At 39.5% G+C, this 20228-nt stretch overlaps 1 protein-coding gene across 1 annotated transcript in view; it reads right to left on the reverse strand.

The window, feature by feature from the left end:
- Mos (Mos oncogene) overlaps window positions 1-19901 on the reverse strand; it is a 164023-nt gene extending 144122 nt beyond the window's left edge. Inside the window, exons 1-2 of the mRNA XM_067142329.2 lie at window positions 19730-19901; window positions 14217-14500 (exon numbers count right to left, since the gene is read on the reverse strand). Coding sequence (XP_066998430.2) covers window positions 14217-14500; window positions 19730-19776 — 331 coding nt within the window. The 5' untranslated portion in view covers window positions 19777-19901. The remainder of the gene's footprint in view (window positions 1-14216; window positions 14501-19729) is intronic.
- Between the last annotated feature and the right edge of the window lie 327 nt (window positions 19902-20228).

Below are 20228 nucleotides of genomic sequence, written 5' to 3' on the forward strand. Positions count from 1 at the left end.
AGGAATGGAATGAATGAAGCCCCAATCTAGCGGCGAAGATAGGAATATTGCCGGCTGCCGAAACATGTCACACTCTTCTGGGGCAATGATTACTAAATGACAAATTAAATAAAATAATATTGGAGTGTGTTGCTGGAATGAATTATGACAGTGAAATCCGGAGTACCCGAAGAAAAATCTTTCCCGTCTCCGCTTTGTCCAGCACGGACATCACATGGAGTGACCGGGATTTGAACCACGGAACCTAGAGGTGAGAGTCCAGTGCGCTGCCGCCTGAGCCACGGAGGATCCTAATAAGTACATTATGAACAGTAAAATCAATTGGTCTCAACTCCTTTTTCACCCCACTGCCGTTAAGTTGATTTACCCCCCACCCCCCAAAAGGCATGTTTCTTTTTGGTTAAAGGAGATGCCAAATACCAATGTTCACGTCTGTTACCTTTAGTTTTGAGATATAAGTATCCCCATAAAAATAATTCACTCTGTTTTTTCCCCTTTCACACTCCCCCCCCCCCCCCCCCCCAAGTGAATTCTCTGGCAAAAAATTGTTTCTTTAATAGTGAAGGATCTTCTAAATACCAATTATCACGACTCGAACATCTTCAGTTTTTGAGATATGTGTCCTCATGAAAGGAATTCAACTCCTTTTCACTCCCGACCCCGAAGATGATTCCCACCCTCCAAAACGCGTTCTTCTTTGTTTTTAAAGGAGATCCAAATACCAATTTTCATGTCTGTAACAACTTTAGTTTATATTAGATGTACGTATCCTCATACAATTCATTCAATTAATTTTTCAATTCTTTCAACCCCCCCCCCCCCTTTTCATTGGATTTTCCGAGAATACGTGTTTCTTTACTTTTAAAGCAGATTCCAAATACCAAATTTCATGTCTGTAACATCTTCAGTTTTTTTTTTGAGATATCAGTATCCAAATCAAAAGAATTCAACCTCATTTTCAGTCACTTTTACCCCCCACCCCCGCCCAAGTGGTTCTTCAGTAAACACAAAATACAGGTTTTATTTTTAATAGAGATAAAAAAATACCATTTTCACTTCTGTAACGTGTTAAGTTTTTGAGGTATACTGTAGAAATTCTCATTTTAAAATTTCACCCACTTTTTAGTTCCCCTTAAGTGGAGTTTCCAAAAACAAATCACCTGTGTTTCTTTACTTTTACATTAGATTCCAAATACCAATTTTACGTCTGTAACATTTTTCGTTTTGTATGATATACTGTATAGTCTTTCCAAAAATTCACCCTAATTTATCACTCCTCTTTAACCCCCATTTATTGGATTTTCCAAAAACAAAAAATACGTGTTTCTTTATTTTTAAAAGAGATCCCAGATACCAATTTTCAGCTCTGTAATATCATCAGTTTCTGAGATATAAGTATCCTCATTAAAGGCATACAACCCCTTCTTCGCCCCTCCGATTGGGATTTTCCGAAAACAAAAAATACATGTTTCTTTATTTTTAATGGAGATTCAAAATACCAATTTTTACATCTGTACACTTTGGAAGTTTTGAGATATAGATACACTCATTTAAAATTTCCACCCCCCCTCCCTTTTCACCCCCCATTATTTGACTTCTACAAAAACAAAAACAAAAATCGGGTTTCTTTATTTTTAAAGGAGATCTCAAATACCAACTTTTAGGTCTGTAATAACATCAGTTTCTGAAATATAAGTAGCCTCATTAAGGGCATTGAACAATTTTTCACCCTTTTTCATCCCTCCTATTGGGATTTTCTGAAAACAAAAAAAAAATACACGTTTCTTTATCTTTAAAGGAGATTCTAAATACCAATTTTTACATCTGTAAACATTTAAAGTTTTGAGATATAGATACACTCATTTTAAAATTTCACTCCACTTTTCACCCCCCATTAATTGGATTTTCCAAAAAACAAAAAAATATGTGTTTCTTTTTAAAGGAGACCCCAGTTACAAATTTTCAGGTCTGTAATGTCTTCAGTTTCTGAGATATAAGTATCCTCATTAAAGGCATTCAACCCGTTGTCACCCCTCGTATTGGGATTTTCCAAAAACAAAAAAATACGTATTTATTTTTGGAAGAGATTCTAAATACCAATTTTTAGATCTGTAAACTTTTAAAGTTTTGAGATATAGATACACTCATTTCAAAATTTCACCCCCCTTTTCACCCCTTTAGCGACGGAATATCAAAAAATTCTCCCTTAGCGAGCACCTACATTGTAATATAAATGTATCCTCAAAATTTCATTTCTTTATGTCCAGTAGTTTTAGCTCGGCGATGATGAATCAGTCAGTCAGTCAGGACAAGTTATTTTATATATATACTAGCTGATGTACCCGTGCTTCGCTACGGGATTCTCAGAAAGACTGACTTTGTGGTTTTCTTAACCTGAAATCAACATAGGTCATTACAGAAACGTAAGTATGAATGTAGCGATTAAAAGCAATGCTATCATATAAAATACTCGATCAAATGGAAAGCCGCACGTTTTATCACTTTTAACGAACAGTGCTGCGGTTAGATTGCGGTGCCAATCTAATAGTCCAAAGTTCCAGAGCTGGAATGACCAGGCCGCAGATTGCCATGAACACTCATCTGCCATTATTCCGCTAAATATGCACACTGTTCGTTCCAATCAGTGCCTCAGAGTAGGGATTGAATAGCCCGAATGCTATCATGATCCAGTGTGTAACGTACTAGTAGTATCAGAAAATTTATAAACCAGGGGAATGTCATGCTAAAGAAGAAAGTTATCTAACTCCCCAGCTACTTCCCATCAATATTCAGGCAGGCTGTTACACTCTATACGACTGGGTGACTTGACCGTGTGGTTAGCGGTGCGCAGCTGTGAGCTTGCATCCGAGAGATAGTGGATTCGAACCCCATTGTCGGCAGCGCTGATGATGGTATTCCGTGGTTTCCCACTTTCACACCAGTCAAATGCTGGGCCTGTACCTTAATTAAGGCCTAAGGCACTCCTAGCCCTTTCCTATCCCATCGTCGCCATAAAACCTTCTATGTCGGTGCGACGTAAATCAAATAAAAAATACTCTGTACGCAGCAGTAATCCTATGTACCGGAGATGAAGGGCAACAAATGACACAAAGCACATCACGACAAACAATGGTCAATGTAATGTTATTGTTGATCAGTGTTATGAGCTTTCTATATTGTAGGCCTTCACATTTAGTTTTCTTTCGACTCTGTGATTTGGAAAATATTTTATACCATAAACTGTACTTTCTTATTCTCCGACTTTACATACCGATTTTCATTAAATACTGTTTACCCATTTTCTCGTTACTCGGCGCTGATATGAATTTAGTAACAAAAATCCAAATTCATGAATATCTTTGTGATCATAGCCAGTACGGTAACAATGTATAAGACATGAATATTAGGAAATTTAATACTATATAACCTTAGTTATGTAGCATTCATCGATTACACCTCTAATAACAAATATTTGAGAATTACATTTTAGGCCTTCCCCTAAACAACCATTTCACTCAGCGTGAATAAAATAATTTACAGCCTAGACTATAGCGACTTATATCCTGACTTTGCATACCGATTTTTATCAAGATAGGACTACTAATAACAACAATATTTGAGAATTAAATTTTAGGCCTTCCCCTAAACTACCATTTTTCTCAGCGTGAATGCAATTCTTGATAGCCTAGATTGTAGCAACTTATTCCCCAACTTTGCATACCCATTTTCTTTAAAATACGACCACTAATAACATAAATATTTGAGAATTCAATTTTAGGCCTTCCCCTAAACTACCGTTTCACTCAGCGTGAGTAAAATGATTTATAGCCTAGATTGTAGAAGCTCATCCCCCAACTTCACATACCGATTTTCATTAGACCACTAATAACATAAATAGTTGAGAATTCAATTTTAGGCCTTCCCCTAAACTACCATTTCACTCAGCGTGAGCAAAATGATTTATAGCCTAGATTGTAGAGGCTCATCCCCCAACTTCACATACCAATTTTCATCAAATTCTCTTCAACCGTTTTCTCGTGATGCGTGTACATACATACATACAGACAGACAGACAGACAGACAGACAGACAGACAGAAATTACGGAAAAGTAAAAAGTGCATTTTCTTGTTACTATGGACATGACCGATACAGAAATACCATTATTTTCAATTTCTGAGCAATGTACAGACAAAACTCTTATTTTATATATATAGATATAAGAAAACATAAATGTCCAATAATACTGCCTTGAGGAATTCCCCTCTTAATTATTACAGAGTCAGGTAAAGCTTCGCCCACTGTAATTCTCAGAGTTCTATTTTCTAGAAATACAACAACCCCTTCAGTCACTCTTTTGTCTAGTCCAATTGCACTCATTTTTGCCAGTAGTCTCCCATGACCTACCCCATCAAATGCCTTAGATAGGTCAATCGCAAACATGTCTAATATAATCAGAAAGAATGCTTGTGAAGGACGGAAGGCTGCATCAGCTGTCTTGTGAAGGACGGAAGGCTGCATCAACCGTCGCTCCTCCAAGGACACAGTAGATTTCGGGGAAGCTCTTTTAAAAATAGTAAGTCAGCAATCAGCTTCAGGGATCCTGCATTAACTGAATTCAAGAGACACTTTTATAAAATTAAAACAAACAACATTCACCTTGGAAAGAGCAAATGAAGAGAATATCTTTGTAAAAAAATAGAACAGTGAGAAAGGAAAATTATTTTTCAAAAACTTTTTAATAGTAGGGGTAAGCAAGTAGAAAATCACACATCATAGTGAAAAAAGTGCTGGGAACAAAAACTTTTTTAACATCTGTTCAAATGAATAGATATAGTTTTAAAATAGGTTAAAATAAGTAAATCCATCTTCCTTCCCACTTCACCACCCCCTTCAACCATCCACATGGATTTAAATTATTTTAATTTTTAAATTCACATAAATTTTAAGCAAAACAATATACCCATTAAGATGTTCTTAAGAAGATAAATGCTTTGTAATTTCACCTAACCATTGTAATACAGCTGAAGATGTTCCAAATGGAATGAAACATGTACTGTAAATGATTAACTGATTTGCTTAAAGCAAATATAAGTATCAAAAAGGTGGAAATTTACTGTTATTGATTCATTGTACAGCAGTAAATAATCCGATCCCCTAAGGCAACCAATGGCTTTGGATGGACGTATTTCCTTAGGTGAGGTGATGGTCCCCTCAGTGTAGGAAATGACAATGAAATCCACCAAGCAGTGTCTGACCCTAGGTTAGGGTCGGCTACCAAAAGGTGTCAATACTGCATGTTAGAAATGGCCTAACCATATGCTCTCAGTAGCTCTAAAATGCCTCTGGGAGTGGTGACCCCATCGTATTCATCATCATCATCATCATCATTTCCCTTTATCCAGCTGTAGCCGGGTAGGTGCAAATATGGTTCCTCTCCACTTTCTTCGGTCTTTCCACCACTCCTCCTCCAACACTGTGTCCCAGTCCAGGTTTCTTTCTATAATGCTGTGTTGGATGGTATCCTTCCATCTCCATCGTGGTCGTCCACGGCCTCTCCTTCCTTGGATTTGCATTTCCATCACCTTTTTTGGCATTCTTTCATCGCTCATTCGCTTTATGTGCCCAAACTTTCTTAGTCGGCTCTTCTCTATTCTATCATTCATTTTTTCCACTCCAATTTCTTCCCGGATTTTCTCATTTCTTATTTTGTCTCTTCTACTCTTCTGTATCATACTCCTCAAGAATTTCATTTTGGCTGCCTGTATTCAACTCTCATCCTTCTTTGTCATTGTCCAAGTTTCTGCTCCATAAGTTGTTATGGGTACGTAATACATCTTGTACATAGTATCCTTTGCTTCCATTGGCACATCTTTGTCCCTTCTTACACTATGATAGAAACAACTTCCAGCTTGAATCCTTTTACTAATCTCAGCATACAGTCGAGCATTCTCCATTAATTCACTCCCCAGGTATTTAAACGTTTCCACTACTTCCTGGGGCTTGTCTGCAAGTCTAATCTGACCTTTCCCTTCTTTCTCCCCTCTAGTCATAATAAGAGTTTTACTCTTTTCTACACTTATTTTCAATCCACATTCTTCAATCTTCCCATTCACCACATTCAACTGTTCTTGAACCTTCCTGTCGTCTTCTCCCCAAATCACAATATCATCTGCAAATAACATCATGTTCATTTCTCTTCCTCCATATGCTGCTTTTGCTGTTCTCATGATGTCATCCATTACTATTGTAAACAGGATTGGTGATAGAACACTTCCCTGTCTCAGCCCACTAGTTATTTTGAACCAACTTGTCCTGCCAACTTGTGTTTGCACGCAACTACAACATTCCTTATACAATGCCATGATCATTTTTATTAATCCCTGTCCAATTCCTTTTTGCACCAGACTGTCCCAAACTTTCGTCCTAGGGACACTGTCATATGCCTTTTCAATATCAATGAATGTCATCACCATATCATTCCCGTACTCCCAATGCTTTTCCATTAGTTGTCTCATAATGAAAATGGGCTCTATTGTTGACCTTCCACTTCTGAAACCAAACTGATTTTCCTGTATCGTATTAACAGCCTAAAATAAAAATGTCACTTTCATATCAGCCTCCAAAAAAGCTAGGACATTCCCCAGAATCGGCGCGCAGTTCATATGCTGGGGGAACTGTGAGAATTGGGCGACCATTAGAGAATATTATGGTCACTGACTGGAAAGTCGGAGGAGATGATCGAGTTCATGATGGAGAAGGAGAATATAGGTATGATGGGACTGAGTGAAGTTAAGTGGAGGGGAAAATAAAAGAAGCTGAGGAAGGGATAAAACTCTCTACTGGAGTGATGGGCAGAAGGCAAACAATAGAGTGGGGATAGTAACCAACAAGACCATAGATGGGTACGTAGATAAGTGAGGATGAGTATGTACATTTGTGACAGAATAATTAAGATACAGTTAAGGAAAGAGAATGGAGCGAAGGATTTCACCCAAATGTATGCATCCCAGACCGGAAGCAAAGGACATGTTCTTGGAGAAACTGGAGAGAGAAATGAACGATGTGAAAGTGACTGTCATGGAGACTTCAATGAAATGCTGAGATGCAACAGTAAAGGAAACGCAAAAAATACATTTCGTAACTGTTCCGTATTGACTTACAATTCTTAAATATTAATACACACCATCATTACAGACTATTATGCCTTCCAGCGTTCAGTCTTCAAGCCTCTGTGAATTTACTAAACGTCACCACAATCCAATAATTGCAACTAGTGCTGTGGCCTCATTTAGTTCTATAACTCCTATCATTAAATCTTACCCTCCATAACAGAGTCCATTATTCTCCTAGGTAACCTATCTTCCTCCATTTGCCACACATGACCCCACCAACGGAGCTGGTATATGCGTACAGCTTCATTCATAGAGTCCATTCCTAACTTAGACTATCTCCTCATTCTGAGTACCCTCCTGCCACTGTTCCCACCTGTTTGTACCAGCAATCATTCTCGCTACTTTCAAGTCTGTTACTTCTAACTCATGAATAAGATATCATGAGTCCACACAGCTTTCGCTCCATTAAAGCAAAGTTGGTCTGAAAACAGACAGATGTAAGGATAATTTTGTCCGGGAGCTGACTTCCTTCTTACAGAATACTGTTGATCGCAACTGCGAGCTCACTGCATTAGCTTTACGACACCTTGATTCCATATCACTTACTATATTACCACCCTGGGAGAACACACATCCTAAATACTTGAAATCATCTACCTCTTCCACTTTTGTATCACCATTCTGACATTCAATTCTGCTGAATTTCTTACCTACTGACATTAATTTAGTCTTCAAAAGGCTAATTTTCATACCATACTCATTGCACCTATTTTCAAGTTCCAAGATATTAGACTGCAGGCTTTCGGCACAATCAGCCATTAAGACCAAGTCATCACCAAAGGCCAGACTGCTTACTACATTTCCACCTAACTGACTCTCCTGATGAACAGTCCAACCCCAATACTCTGCCCTTCCCTTTTTAACACCCATCAAGTGCACTTTATAATCTCCTATCGCCTCCTCGTTATCTCCCCTTACCCGAATATCACTTACTCCTTGCACATCCAGATGCATCCTCTTTGCTGACTCACCCAGTTCTACTTTCTTTCTCCCATAAGCCCCATTAATATTGATAGCTCCCATCGAATTGCATTTTGTTCGCCAAGTTGTTTCCAAGTAGTCCCTTGCCTGTCAAATGGGAGTGGGACTCTGTTACTCCCATAGGATCGAAGCTAGCTTAAAATGTTCTGAACTTGGTAAATTCATGAAGCAGGATGCTACCCTACTTACACATAGTCCAAGTGAGGATCTCTCCTCTAACGGGTTAGGGACAACGGTGGATTGTATAGTCCTACCTGCCTGAGCACAAGGAGGGCCATGACTCAGATTATGTCCGAGATGCCCACTCCCATTCCGTAGCAACTGGTATCCCAACTCTTAGGACCATTTACTAGGCCACTCAGCCGTTGCCCATGGTTCACGAACTAGGATATGACTACAGTAACCCACACCATGAACCATTTAAATATTAAATCTTAAAAGAATTTGTATTCACGGGTCAACCTTTCCAATACAACTTAGACTAAACACTAAAATTGTGTTTTGAATTTAGTCATATAAAAGAAAATTTCATAACATGTTTCAACCCTTATCTTCAGCTTGTTTAACAATTAAAAGATACATCTTAAAAACTACACAAACATCTAAAAAAGTGTGATGCAAATGTTTATTAATGAGAAAATATGGATGCTTAAAAATTTGTTTAAAATGCAACTTGAAGTGTCTACCTTAAAATATCTTATTTCAGACTTAGTAAAAGTTGACTATATTGTTATGGAACTTTCATTTCAAAAATCTGGTCCAAATATTTATCAGATTAAGGTGGGGTAACTCCCCCTGTTCATGTGTGGTGGACAGATTTTAATTTTTGAACACAGGACTTCTGATTAATTTAAAAATGTCAACACAGAACTCTGATGTCAATATTACTGATGGAGTTCCCCATCCTTCAGCCTCATTGAACAGACTGTCCTGTCCTCGCCATGATATATCACACTGAAGTTTGAATGAACACAAACCAACTTTTTGACAAGAATGTTCCATAACAATATTGCCAACTTTTACGAAGTCTGAAATAAGAAAATATTTTAAAATAGACACGTCGAACAGCATTTTTAAATAACTTTAGCACCCATGTTTTCTCATCAACCATCATTTGCTTATGTATTTGTGTAGTTTTTAAGATGTCTTTTTCAATTGCTTAAATAACATAAATAATAGTTGAAACATGTTCTGAAAAAATAGAAGTATATGACTAAACTGTGTTTAGTCTAAGTTGTATTGAAAAGGCGGACCCGTAAATAAAAATTCTTCTATGAATTAATATTTAAGGAGAGGAATAGAAGAAGTAATTGGATTTTTTGGATATGGAAAGAAGAATGAAGAGTTGGCGAATTTTTGTGTGACAAAGTGTGGACAATACGTGGTTCAGAAAGAAGAATTATAGAAAGTTTACAAGATATGGACAGGGAAACAGGACAGAGATAGTAATTGATTACTTCTTCGTGGAAAAAGGAAATCGTAGGAAGTTGTTAGATGTAACAGCCTTGCTAGAAGTAGCCTTTGGAAACCATACAGTACTTGTAACAACTATAAAAGAAGGAGAGACAGCAAAAAGGAAAAGAATAAGAAAGAGGAAAAGAAACATATGGAAATTAAAAGATATGGAAGTAAGGAAAATTTGAATATAAATTGAAACAACACTTACCCAGAGCTGAGGTGGAGAGTGTGGACATTGAATGGGAGATATTCAAGAAGGTATTTGTAAGCAGAGCATTGAGTGCTTGTGTCAGAATTGCTGAAAGAGTGAATGTGAAGTGGAATGAGAAGGTAGGGGAAGCAGTGAAAAATAAAAAGAAAGCTGGCAAATATGGAATAAGGATAAAACTGAAGAGAGTACTACAGAGTATCAGGAAAGGGAAAGAAGGTGCAAGAAAGTAGCAAGTAAAGAAAAGCTGGGAATGATTTACACTATTGTTGGAAGAGGATGTGGATAGCAGTAAAAGGATGCTATACGGACTTTCCCAAAGCTTACATGCAACACATGTCAAAATGACTGGCCTGTAATTTTCAGCTTTATGTTCAGGGGCTACAGTAACAACTCTCCATTCATTTGGTATAGCTCTTTCATGCTAACAGTAATCAAATAAGTACTTCACATATGATACTATATCCCAACCCAATGGCTTTAGTATATTCCCAGAAATCTTCTTTTCTACCTTTCAACTTTTGTATCTCACTGTAAAGATCTTTGTTATTGGAGGTAAATATCAATACTTTGTTAGTATTAGTTACCTGCTCGATCTGGACATTATCCTTGTAACAAACAATCTTTACATACTACTGACAGAATTCTTCTGCCTTCTGTAGATCCTCACATACATCCTCCTCTTGTTCATTAATGAATCCTGGAATGTCCTCCTTGAAAACTGTTTCTGCCTTAAAGTACCTATACATACCCTTCCCATTTTCACTAAAATTTGTATGACTGCCAATTATATTTATATACTATTTACAGTGTAAATATTAAATTGTCTAAACAATATTTTTGTCATTGTCAATTCTCTGTGTGTGAATCTTGTAGTTATAGGACAGTGAGAACCACAATTAATTGTAAAAATACTGCCCTACTCATTAGGTTAAGTGATTGTATTCATTCCCATCACCAACTACATTGTAAACTTTTGTTTGTTTGGGGAGAATACTGTCATTGTTAATACTATAAAACTAAATCTCGTTCGTAAAGTCTAGCAACAATCGCAAATTAATTATAAACTAACGCTATGCTCATCAGATTTTCACAATTGCCTTTCCTAATTACATTGTAAATTTTTTGGTAGTGGCTTTATGTCATACTGACACAGATAGGTCATATGGCGACGATGGGATAGGAAAGGCTTAGGAGTTTGAAGGAAGCGGCTATGGCCTAAGACAAAACACTGGGTTTATAGAGCAAAGCCTGAAAAGCCCTACACCTTACTTTTTATATGCTTCAGTGACGCCTAGGCTGTCTATGATAGCCTTTGGTGGAGCTGTGGAGGATCAGACCAGCCTTCGGGCTGAATACCCAACAACAACAATTGGTGTGAAAGATCTAATTCCCTCATCAGGAACTCAGACTTTTCATTCAAAAGAGACCAATCACCTTGTCACTAGCCACACCTAAGTTGGCAGCCTTGTGTGGTGTATGATGCTGTGCGAGTCGAACCATGTTAAATTCCGGAACATCTTTTTGGCACAAATGTTAGTAATGTTTTACTGATAAAAAATTATTCTGGCTATCACATGCTTGTTCCATGCACTTTCACAGGAGATGTCTGAAATACAGAAACACTGAAGGAATCTGCCACTTGGGCAATTGCCCCAAACACAGATCAGTAGTGATTGATGGACTGTGCGGTGAGCTCACATGCCTCTGCGTTCACACAGAGTGATCAATAATATCTGTCTTCACAACATATACCATACAGTATGTAAAACATTGATGATGATGATCATGTCATCAGTCCACAGACTGGTTTGATGCAGCTGTCCATGTCACAATATCCTGTGCTAATTGTTTCATTTCGACCTAACTGCTACATCCTACATCTGCTTCTCATATTCATACCTTGGTCCACCCCTACCATTCTTACTGTCTTCACTTCTCTCAAGAACCAACTGAACAAGTCCTTGGTGTCTTAAGATGTGCCTCATCATTCTATCTCTTCTTCTCGTCAAATTTAGCCAAATTGATCTCCTCTCACAAATTAGATTCAGTATCTCTTCATTCGCGAGTCCATCTATCCATCTCACCTTCAGCATTCTTCTGTAACATCACATTTCAAAACCGTCTATTCTCTTTCCTTCTGAGCTAGTTATTGTCCACTTCCACTTTCACTTCCATACAACACCACGCTCCACATGAAAGTCTTCAAAACCATCCTTCCGATTCCTATTATCACTGTTCAAAGTGAGCAAACTTATTTTCTTACTTGTGCAAGTCTGCATTTTATGTCTTCCTTACTTCTGCCATTGTTAGTTATTTTACTACCCAAGTAACAATATTCATCTACTTCTTTTAAGACTTCATTTCCTCCTGAAAACCATAAAAGTAGTTAGCGGGATGTAAAAACCAATAACATTAACTTCATTTCTTAATATGATATTTCATGCATCACCTGACATCATTGGACTGCACTCCATTACATTTGTTTTGGACTTATTTATTCTCATCATGTACTCCTTCCCCAAGATTCTGTCCATACTACTCATCAATTTCTCCAGATCTTCTGTGCTCTCAAATAAAATAACAATATAAATGGTGAATCTCAGGGTTATGATTTCCTCTCCTTGGATTGTGATTTCGTTTCCAAATTCCTCCTTGGTTTCCTTTACTACCCATTCTATGTAAACACTGAAAAGGAGAGGACAAACTGCAGCCTCACCTCATGTCCCAATCCAAATTATTCTACTTTATTACCTTCTGTTCTTTGGCCTACCACTCCATTCCAGTCTCCCATCACACTTAGATTATCATCACCTTTTACATATTGTATTATATTTTCTATCTCTTCATATATATTTTTTTACAATTTGCTTTACATCGCACAGACACAGATAGGTCTTATGGTGACGATGGGACAGGAAAGGGCTAGGAGTGGGAAGGAAGAAGCCGTGGCCTTAATTACGGTGTGAAAATGGGAAACCTCAGAAAACCATCTTCAGGGCTGTCGACAGTGGGGTTCGAACCCACTATCTCCCGAATGCTGGATACTGGCCGCACCTAAGCGACTGCAGCTGTTGAGCTCGGTATATCTCTTAATGTATTCTTTGATTTCTTCACCATCCGCTGAACTAGTAGGCATATAGCCCTGCACTATTGTGGTGGGCATTGGTTCGGTGTCTGTCTTGACAATAATAATCCTTCCACTATGCTTGTCATAGTAGCCTACCCAACGCCCTATTTTCTTCTTCATTATTAAACCAACTCCTGCATTTCCCCTGTTTGATACAGTGTTGATAATTCAGTAATCGCCTGACCAAAAATCCTGTTCTTCCTGCCAATGTACTTTACTTACACCAACCACATCTAACTTTTGTCTATCCATCTCGCTTTTCAAATTCTCTAACCTACCACAGTGATTCACACTTCTAACATTCCACACTCCAACTCGCAGAATGTCAGTATTCATCTCCCTGATGACTGCAACCTCTATTGCAACACGGAGGTCCGAATGGTGGATTATTTTCCCTCTGGAATATTTTACATGGGAGAAAGACATCATCAGTACATCCTTCATACAAAGAGAGCTGCATTTCCTCGGGAATTAGTTATAGCTGTAGTTTCCCCACTGCTTTTAGCCATGTAGCTGTATTAACACAGCTAAGTCATGTTAAGGATTTCTACCAGGCCACATCCGTCCATCTACACTGCCGAACTTGCAACTTCCAAAAGGCTGCTGCACCCCTTTCGATAAACCATTTGTTAGACTTGTCTCTCTCTCTCTTTTTTTTTTTTTTTTTTTTTTTATTTTTTTTTTTTTTTTTTTTGCTAGTTGCTTTACGTCGCACCGACACAGATAGGTCTTATGGCGACGATATGACAAGGAAGGGCTAGGAGTAGGAAAGAAGCGGCTGTGGCCTTAATTAAGGTACAGCCCCAGCATTTGCCTGGTGTGAAAATGGGAAACCACGGAAAACCATTTTCAGGGCTGCCGACAGTGGGATTCGAATCTACTATCTCCTGAATACTGGATACTGGCCGCACTTAAGCGACTGCAGCTATCGAGCTCGGTAGACTTGTCTCTCTTCAGTTATCCATCTGATATGGTTGCACCTGCAGCTCGGTATCTGCTTTACCAGGATGCACAAGCCTCCCCACTATGGCAAGGTCACATGGTTTGCAGGGGACGAAAACATTGATATTCATCACAAATATTACCATAGCATAGCAGCCCTGAAGTCAACTTTCCAATGATACTATTCTATGCTGTGTGAACTACTATTAGATGATCTGCTTCATCGTAACAATAAAAAGGTAACGTATGGATTTCCAAAACTGCTGCAATAAATCTTCTGGTTTGATTTCATTTTACTGCTATATAAGGAAAAATAACACCTACCTTTGTACTTTCCTGGAATTACAGTTCCAAAACTTCCCTTTCCAAGTATTCTGCATATTTTTCTTGAAATTCCATTTTGAACAACTTCTGCTCTATCAGGTGTATCAACTGAAATATCATCACACACATAATGAGGAAAATACTTCTGCTCATTTCCAAGTAAACCGAGTTGGTCACGGAATTGAAACTTTGAAGAAGTATCAACTTCTGACACACGGAGATGTTTGGAAATTTCATACTTGCTTGAAACAGGAGAAGAGCCAGCTCTCGCATCCCTTGTAAACCTGAAAGGAAAAGAAAAAATGATGAGGTATTCCATATCAAACTAGACAAATTTAAAGCAATTAGATCTTCATGTTTTGGATATCTAACATATTCTACACCAATGGATTCTTTTAAGTTAAATTATTAAATCAGCTAATCCCTCTGAGATCGTAGATCTATCTACCTTGGTTCATTTTCAGTTTTGGCCAGTTTTGAACCTACCTTGTAACGGCCATAAAAAAATGCCTTCATCGCGTTTTTTGTGAAGTACACTGACTTAGCAAATGTCATGGGATAGTCACCTAATAGCATGTGGGGCCTCCTCTGGCCCTGCAAACTGCAGTGAGACGCCGTGGAGGTGAGTCGACAAGTCCCTGCAAGTCCTCTGGACGCAGCCGACAGCAAATCGTTTGCAGAGCAGCCGTCAATGCTGGTCTGTTCGTGGGTGCATGATCCATGGCAAGGAGCCTGCATTCCAGGACATCGCAGATATGCTCGATAGGGTTCATATCGGGGCTCCTGGGTGGCCATGGCAGCCGTTGGACCTCCGCTGCATGTTCCTGGAACCATTCCCGGGCTACACGGGAGCGATGTGGCGGCGCGTTATCATCTTGAAACACCGCAGAACCGTCTGGGTGCAGGAAGGCCAAAAATGGGTGGAGATGGTCTCCGAGCAGCTCAACATACCGCGTACCATTCAAAGTCTCTTCCAGAACAACTAAGGGGCCCATTCCATACAAGAAAAATGCATCCCAGACCATAACAGAGACACCAGCGCCCTGGACCACATCTCCGAGGCCGGCGGGATCCATCGCTTCATGTGGTCTGCGCCATACATGGAGCCTCCCATCGGCATGGTGCAGTTGAAATCGTGATTAGTCAGACCATATCACGTTACGCCATTGTTCCAGTGTCCATCGCTGGTGACTGGCGACAAGTGCGCGTCGTTGTGCCCGATGACGTTGGGTTAACAGTGGCACCCATGTGCAGCGCCGGTTCCCATACCCCATAGAACCCATGTTCCTACAGATTGTCCACTGGGAGACGTGTCTAGCACAGCCTGTGATGAATTGAGCCGTGTTTTGTTGCACGGTTGCCCGTCTGTCACTATTGACAATTCGTCTCAGATGTCGCCGGCCACGGTCATCGAGGGTGGCTGGACGGCTGGTCGTTCGTCTGTTGTGGACGGTGACACCCGCATTCAACCATTCACAATACACCCTGGACATGGCTGATAGTGTGAAGCCGAATTCCCGCACCACTTCCGAAATCGCACTTCCCATCCGTCGGGCACCGACCACCATAACCCGTTTGAACAGTGTCAGCTCACGACGACGTTCCATGTTACACCTGTCACATGCACAGCAACTGCTCACAAGGTCTCCTATACAACTGCCACTGGCACAGGGGGCGTGTGGTGCGCAGACAACACACCTGTGCATCAGTGCTCCGCTATCCCATGACGTTTGCTCAGTCAGTGTACATTGCTGCCCATTAAAATTGCAACACCAAAGACTACACCTGATGGACCTCGCATAGGGAAAATGCGTAATGTAGGGTAGAACAAAGCCATGCTGACAACTAATCAAGTCACTGTCGCCTAGAACAAAGTAAAGCAGATATGGCATCAGTGGGTTGAGGAGGGACAAGCTAGCAAGTAAAGGCTCACCTGTCCACTTTATGCAGAGAAAATTTGGGTTTACAGGTCAGAACATCGCTGTGCCAGCGATTGCTGTTGTGCAGCTTTTCATGTGAAAATTTCATCCTGGGATTTGAAACTAAGAAGTTCATGTTGAAAGCCAGCAGCTAAACCATGAGCTATTCATGCTCACTATTTGTTTCTTATTCAATGCATGAAAAAATTACCCCTAACTGTGTATGTGTAGCAAAGGTGACTGGTGAAACTAAGATTTTAGAAACTGCTAATATTTCAAAAATTGGGAAATACGTTGTAGTAATGTATGATGATTAATCAGTGGAATATTGGATTTATTTTGTCATGTGATGAGGCAGACTTTCTTCTTAAGTTCATGGTTAAAACAGCAGACAGTGAACCTAACTCCTATCGCCACAAACTGATGCCCTTCATCATGTTCCTTGTTAAGTACATTGGCGACCATTAAAATTGCAACACCAAGACGGAGGCACCTAATGGACCTCGCATAGGGGAAATGTGTAAAAGTAGGGTAGGAAAATGCAGATGTGGGATAAGTGCATAGAGGAGGAGTGACCTTGCAAGCAGAGGTTGGCCTGTGAGTTTCATGCTAAGAAACTTAATATGTTCACAAGTTAGCAGGGCAGTCGCGTGGGTGGGGCGACCGAGGCAGTCGCCTTGTGCTGTGTTATACAATAACAATGGATGCATGGCTGAGTGTACACAAATTCTCTCTATGCATAATGTACTGTAGTAACTGTGTATAGTGTGTAGGAACGCGACTCATCAGCACCGGCAAGTCGACATCAACACCCGTCCCCACCCGCAGTAAGCGTCGGACACAGTTTACACTTGTCTTGGTTACTTGGTTTTATAGTGACATTGAAATAGACACGCCGTCGCTGTTTACGCCAATTGCTAATAGTTTATTCTTCCGTGCGTTACAAGCTTTATGAATACTGAACGATGTTGTTGTGAAGTGCATAGTGATAGTGATTACTGGAAAACTCAAGCATCATGTTGAAAAAGTAGTCAGGGGCGCAAAGGAGAAAGTTGTACAAGGAAAGCGAGTTAGCGAATGAGGCTTTATTAAGTACAGTGCCAAAACTAACCAATTTTTAAAAAACTAATACAACATAAAATGTTGCCATAGCTGAGACCAGTACGTCTGCACCTAGCTGTAGTTCCTCCTCACAAAGTAGCAGTCAAGAGGCCAAAGACACTGAATTTGTACCTGTACTGATGATATCGTTACAAGTGATTGTGATCACAGTGATCGTGATAGTGATAATGGCAATAAAAGGGTGATAGAACTGTCAACAGACACTGAAACTGAAATTGAATTTATTTCCAAATTGGAGCAGGTGCCGGTGATTACTTTAGATCCTGCAAAGTGGCCAGCGCATATTATGCACATTCAGCGCGATGAGTTTGTTTTGAAAGGGCCGACTGAATATTCTAAAGAAGACCAAGATTACCCAAAAAATTACGAAAATAGGCACTTTTCAAACCAATTTCGGTATCTGTATCGGCCAGGGAACTGCTCCATTGTCTCACTTCACCACGTAATTAAACTTTTCCTCAAGACATGGCAGAGTGAGTTGCATTTGTGATTTGTGTAGGAACTCTTCCTCTCCAATGTAATATGCTCTTTGTTAGTATATATTGATAGTGCACTAAGTAATATTAGTTTGGAGTGGGCTAACTCTGAACTTTAAGATACGCTTGTAAACAAGATGGCTTCAGTAAATCACTGAAAGTTACCAATATACAACCTGTGACAATAAAGTTCGGTGAATAGTCGTGTACTATCAACACAGATGAACAATTCATGACAGTGACCTTACTGTCCTTCGAAATAGTCCCCTCCCATAATTATGCACTGCTGAGATCGGCGATATACATTCTGGAAACTTTCCAAGAAGGCTTCCTTTAGGATGGTGTTCAAAAGCCTCGTCACGATTCGTTGGATGTCAGGAGTATCATCAAATCTCTTTCCTTTCAAAGCGAGTTCGAGTCGTGGGATTAGGAAGAAATCTGGAGGATTGAGATCTGGCGAGTATGGGGGATGTCTAAATTGCACCATCCCCTTTTTTGCCATGAACTGTTTGACGATATTGGCTGTGTGTGGGCAAGCGTTGTCATGGACAAAAAACCATGAACTTTGTTGTGTGTACTGGGGTTGTACCCTGCATAGAAGTTTCATGAAACGGGTCAAAATTTCAATGTACCCTGCAGCATTCAACGTTGTTCCCTGTGACAAGGAATTCCTTGTGGATAATGCCTTGACTATTAAAAAAAAGGTGATTAGTATCGTTTTGACGCGTGACTCCGACATATTTTCGACGAGAGGATCGCGGAGAACGCCATTCCATGCTTACTCAACTGAACAACGTTGGGAGCAGGTGGTCAAAACCTGCTGCTACGCAGGTGCAGCGTTGTGTGTCGCCAGTGTTCCCGGATCAACCGTTCTGAATTCATTCACCGAAATTTATTGTCACAGGTTGTATAACCCCTGTTAGAAAGTAACGATAATAAGGAATATAATTTTTTAGTATTAGTAGTAGTAATAGTGTGCGTAATGCTCCTAATGAACAAATAGATGGAAATCGAAGAGAAAGTGCAACGATATGACCGTGTTACAGATCAGTAGGCAGACCAAGTATGGACCTGTCATGCTAATAACATAAAATATATTTAATGTATTCCTTGTTCTGCGGTTCATGGCATGAATGCCATTTGTTTTCATGTACATTTAAATCTTTAACGCTCTTGTATGTAAGAAATTTCTCATCATGTGAAGCGTCACTATATTTCCTGCAAAATAATCCCAGCCCCAATGCAGTTTCAATCCAACAAATATGCAGGGCTCAATGGGTTAAATAAGGTACAGCCCCAGCATTTGCCTGCGACCCAGTTATCAGCTATATTAACAGCACACCACATTTTCAGAGGTGGTCCATTAAGTTTGTCATCAGGGACTGTCAAGTATTCACCAACAAGTGATTTCTTTTGGCTGTTTTCATGATATGAGCAACAATACGATTCCAGTGTCCACATTCACAACCAGCAGTCGACATAGGCACTAAACCAATTTTTCATATTAATGCTTTCGGAACTAAATCATTTCTAACCTGCCACATTTGTACAAAACATGAATTATTGCTGTCATTTTCTTGGAAATACACGTAAGTTAGTAAAATGCATTATTTCCAGTACGGTACCTAATAACAGTTTTGTTATTCATTCTTAACGTTTTATGAAGAAATGATCCTCCCTACGAAAATTTTAGTGATGGGTTACTTTCGGAATGAAATCATCGTTGGGGGAGGGGTGGGAACCCTACCATCAACCCGTAATTTCGCACTCAGATTAATACTCCTGAATCATCTTCTCTGCTAATGGGTTTTATACCTAACTTTCCTGGAAAAGTCAACACCTGTCACCTTTAAACCAACAAATCCCATCTTCCTATAAGTTACAAATAATTGCGTAGCTTACGTAAAGATAACGAAACATTTCACTGTACCGTATTATCAAATTTACTGATACAAACTGAGCCTAATACTATATTAAATATGTAAAGAAATATTACCGAGGACTGGAAATAAATAGCAATGACTGAACCGCGCTAGAAGCCATATTTCTTATTGGAATTGCTATAATGCACTATCACACTAAAGAAATAGTACAACCGCTCCACCGCTCCGAACATAATTCCATATGACCTCAACTTTCCCACAACTTCTCAACATACTCCAACTACGTTCTCCCGAATCTGTACAATCAAAATACCGCGGTAGAGATGGCTGAAAAATAACGTAGCAGTTACTTTGTCCCAGTTACATGTCTCTCACTGTTACAAATGTAACGAGGACGAGAAATAACAGGTTATCGAGTAACGACAACAGAAAAACATACTAGTGAAAACAGTAACTGGGAAGTGGGGACCAGTCACTAGTAGCAGCTTGCACATTAGTAGCACCTTACAGACACAGAATGTGACCTTCAGATAGTACGAATGTCTTCCAAGTGAGAGCGGTTTCGTAGGAGATTGCTTTAAGTTCCTGCTGTCATCTGGTAGTGGTAACTAA

This window comes from Anabrus simplex, chromosome 2, assembly GCF_040414725.1.
Source record: "Anabrus simplex isolate iqAnaSimp1 chromosome 2, ASM4041472v1, whole genome shotgun sequence".
NCBI classification, from domain to species: domain Eukaryota; kingdom Metazoa; phylum Arthropoda; class Insecta; order Orthoptera; family Tettigoniidae; genus Anabrus; species Anabrus simplex.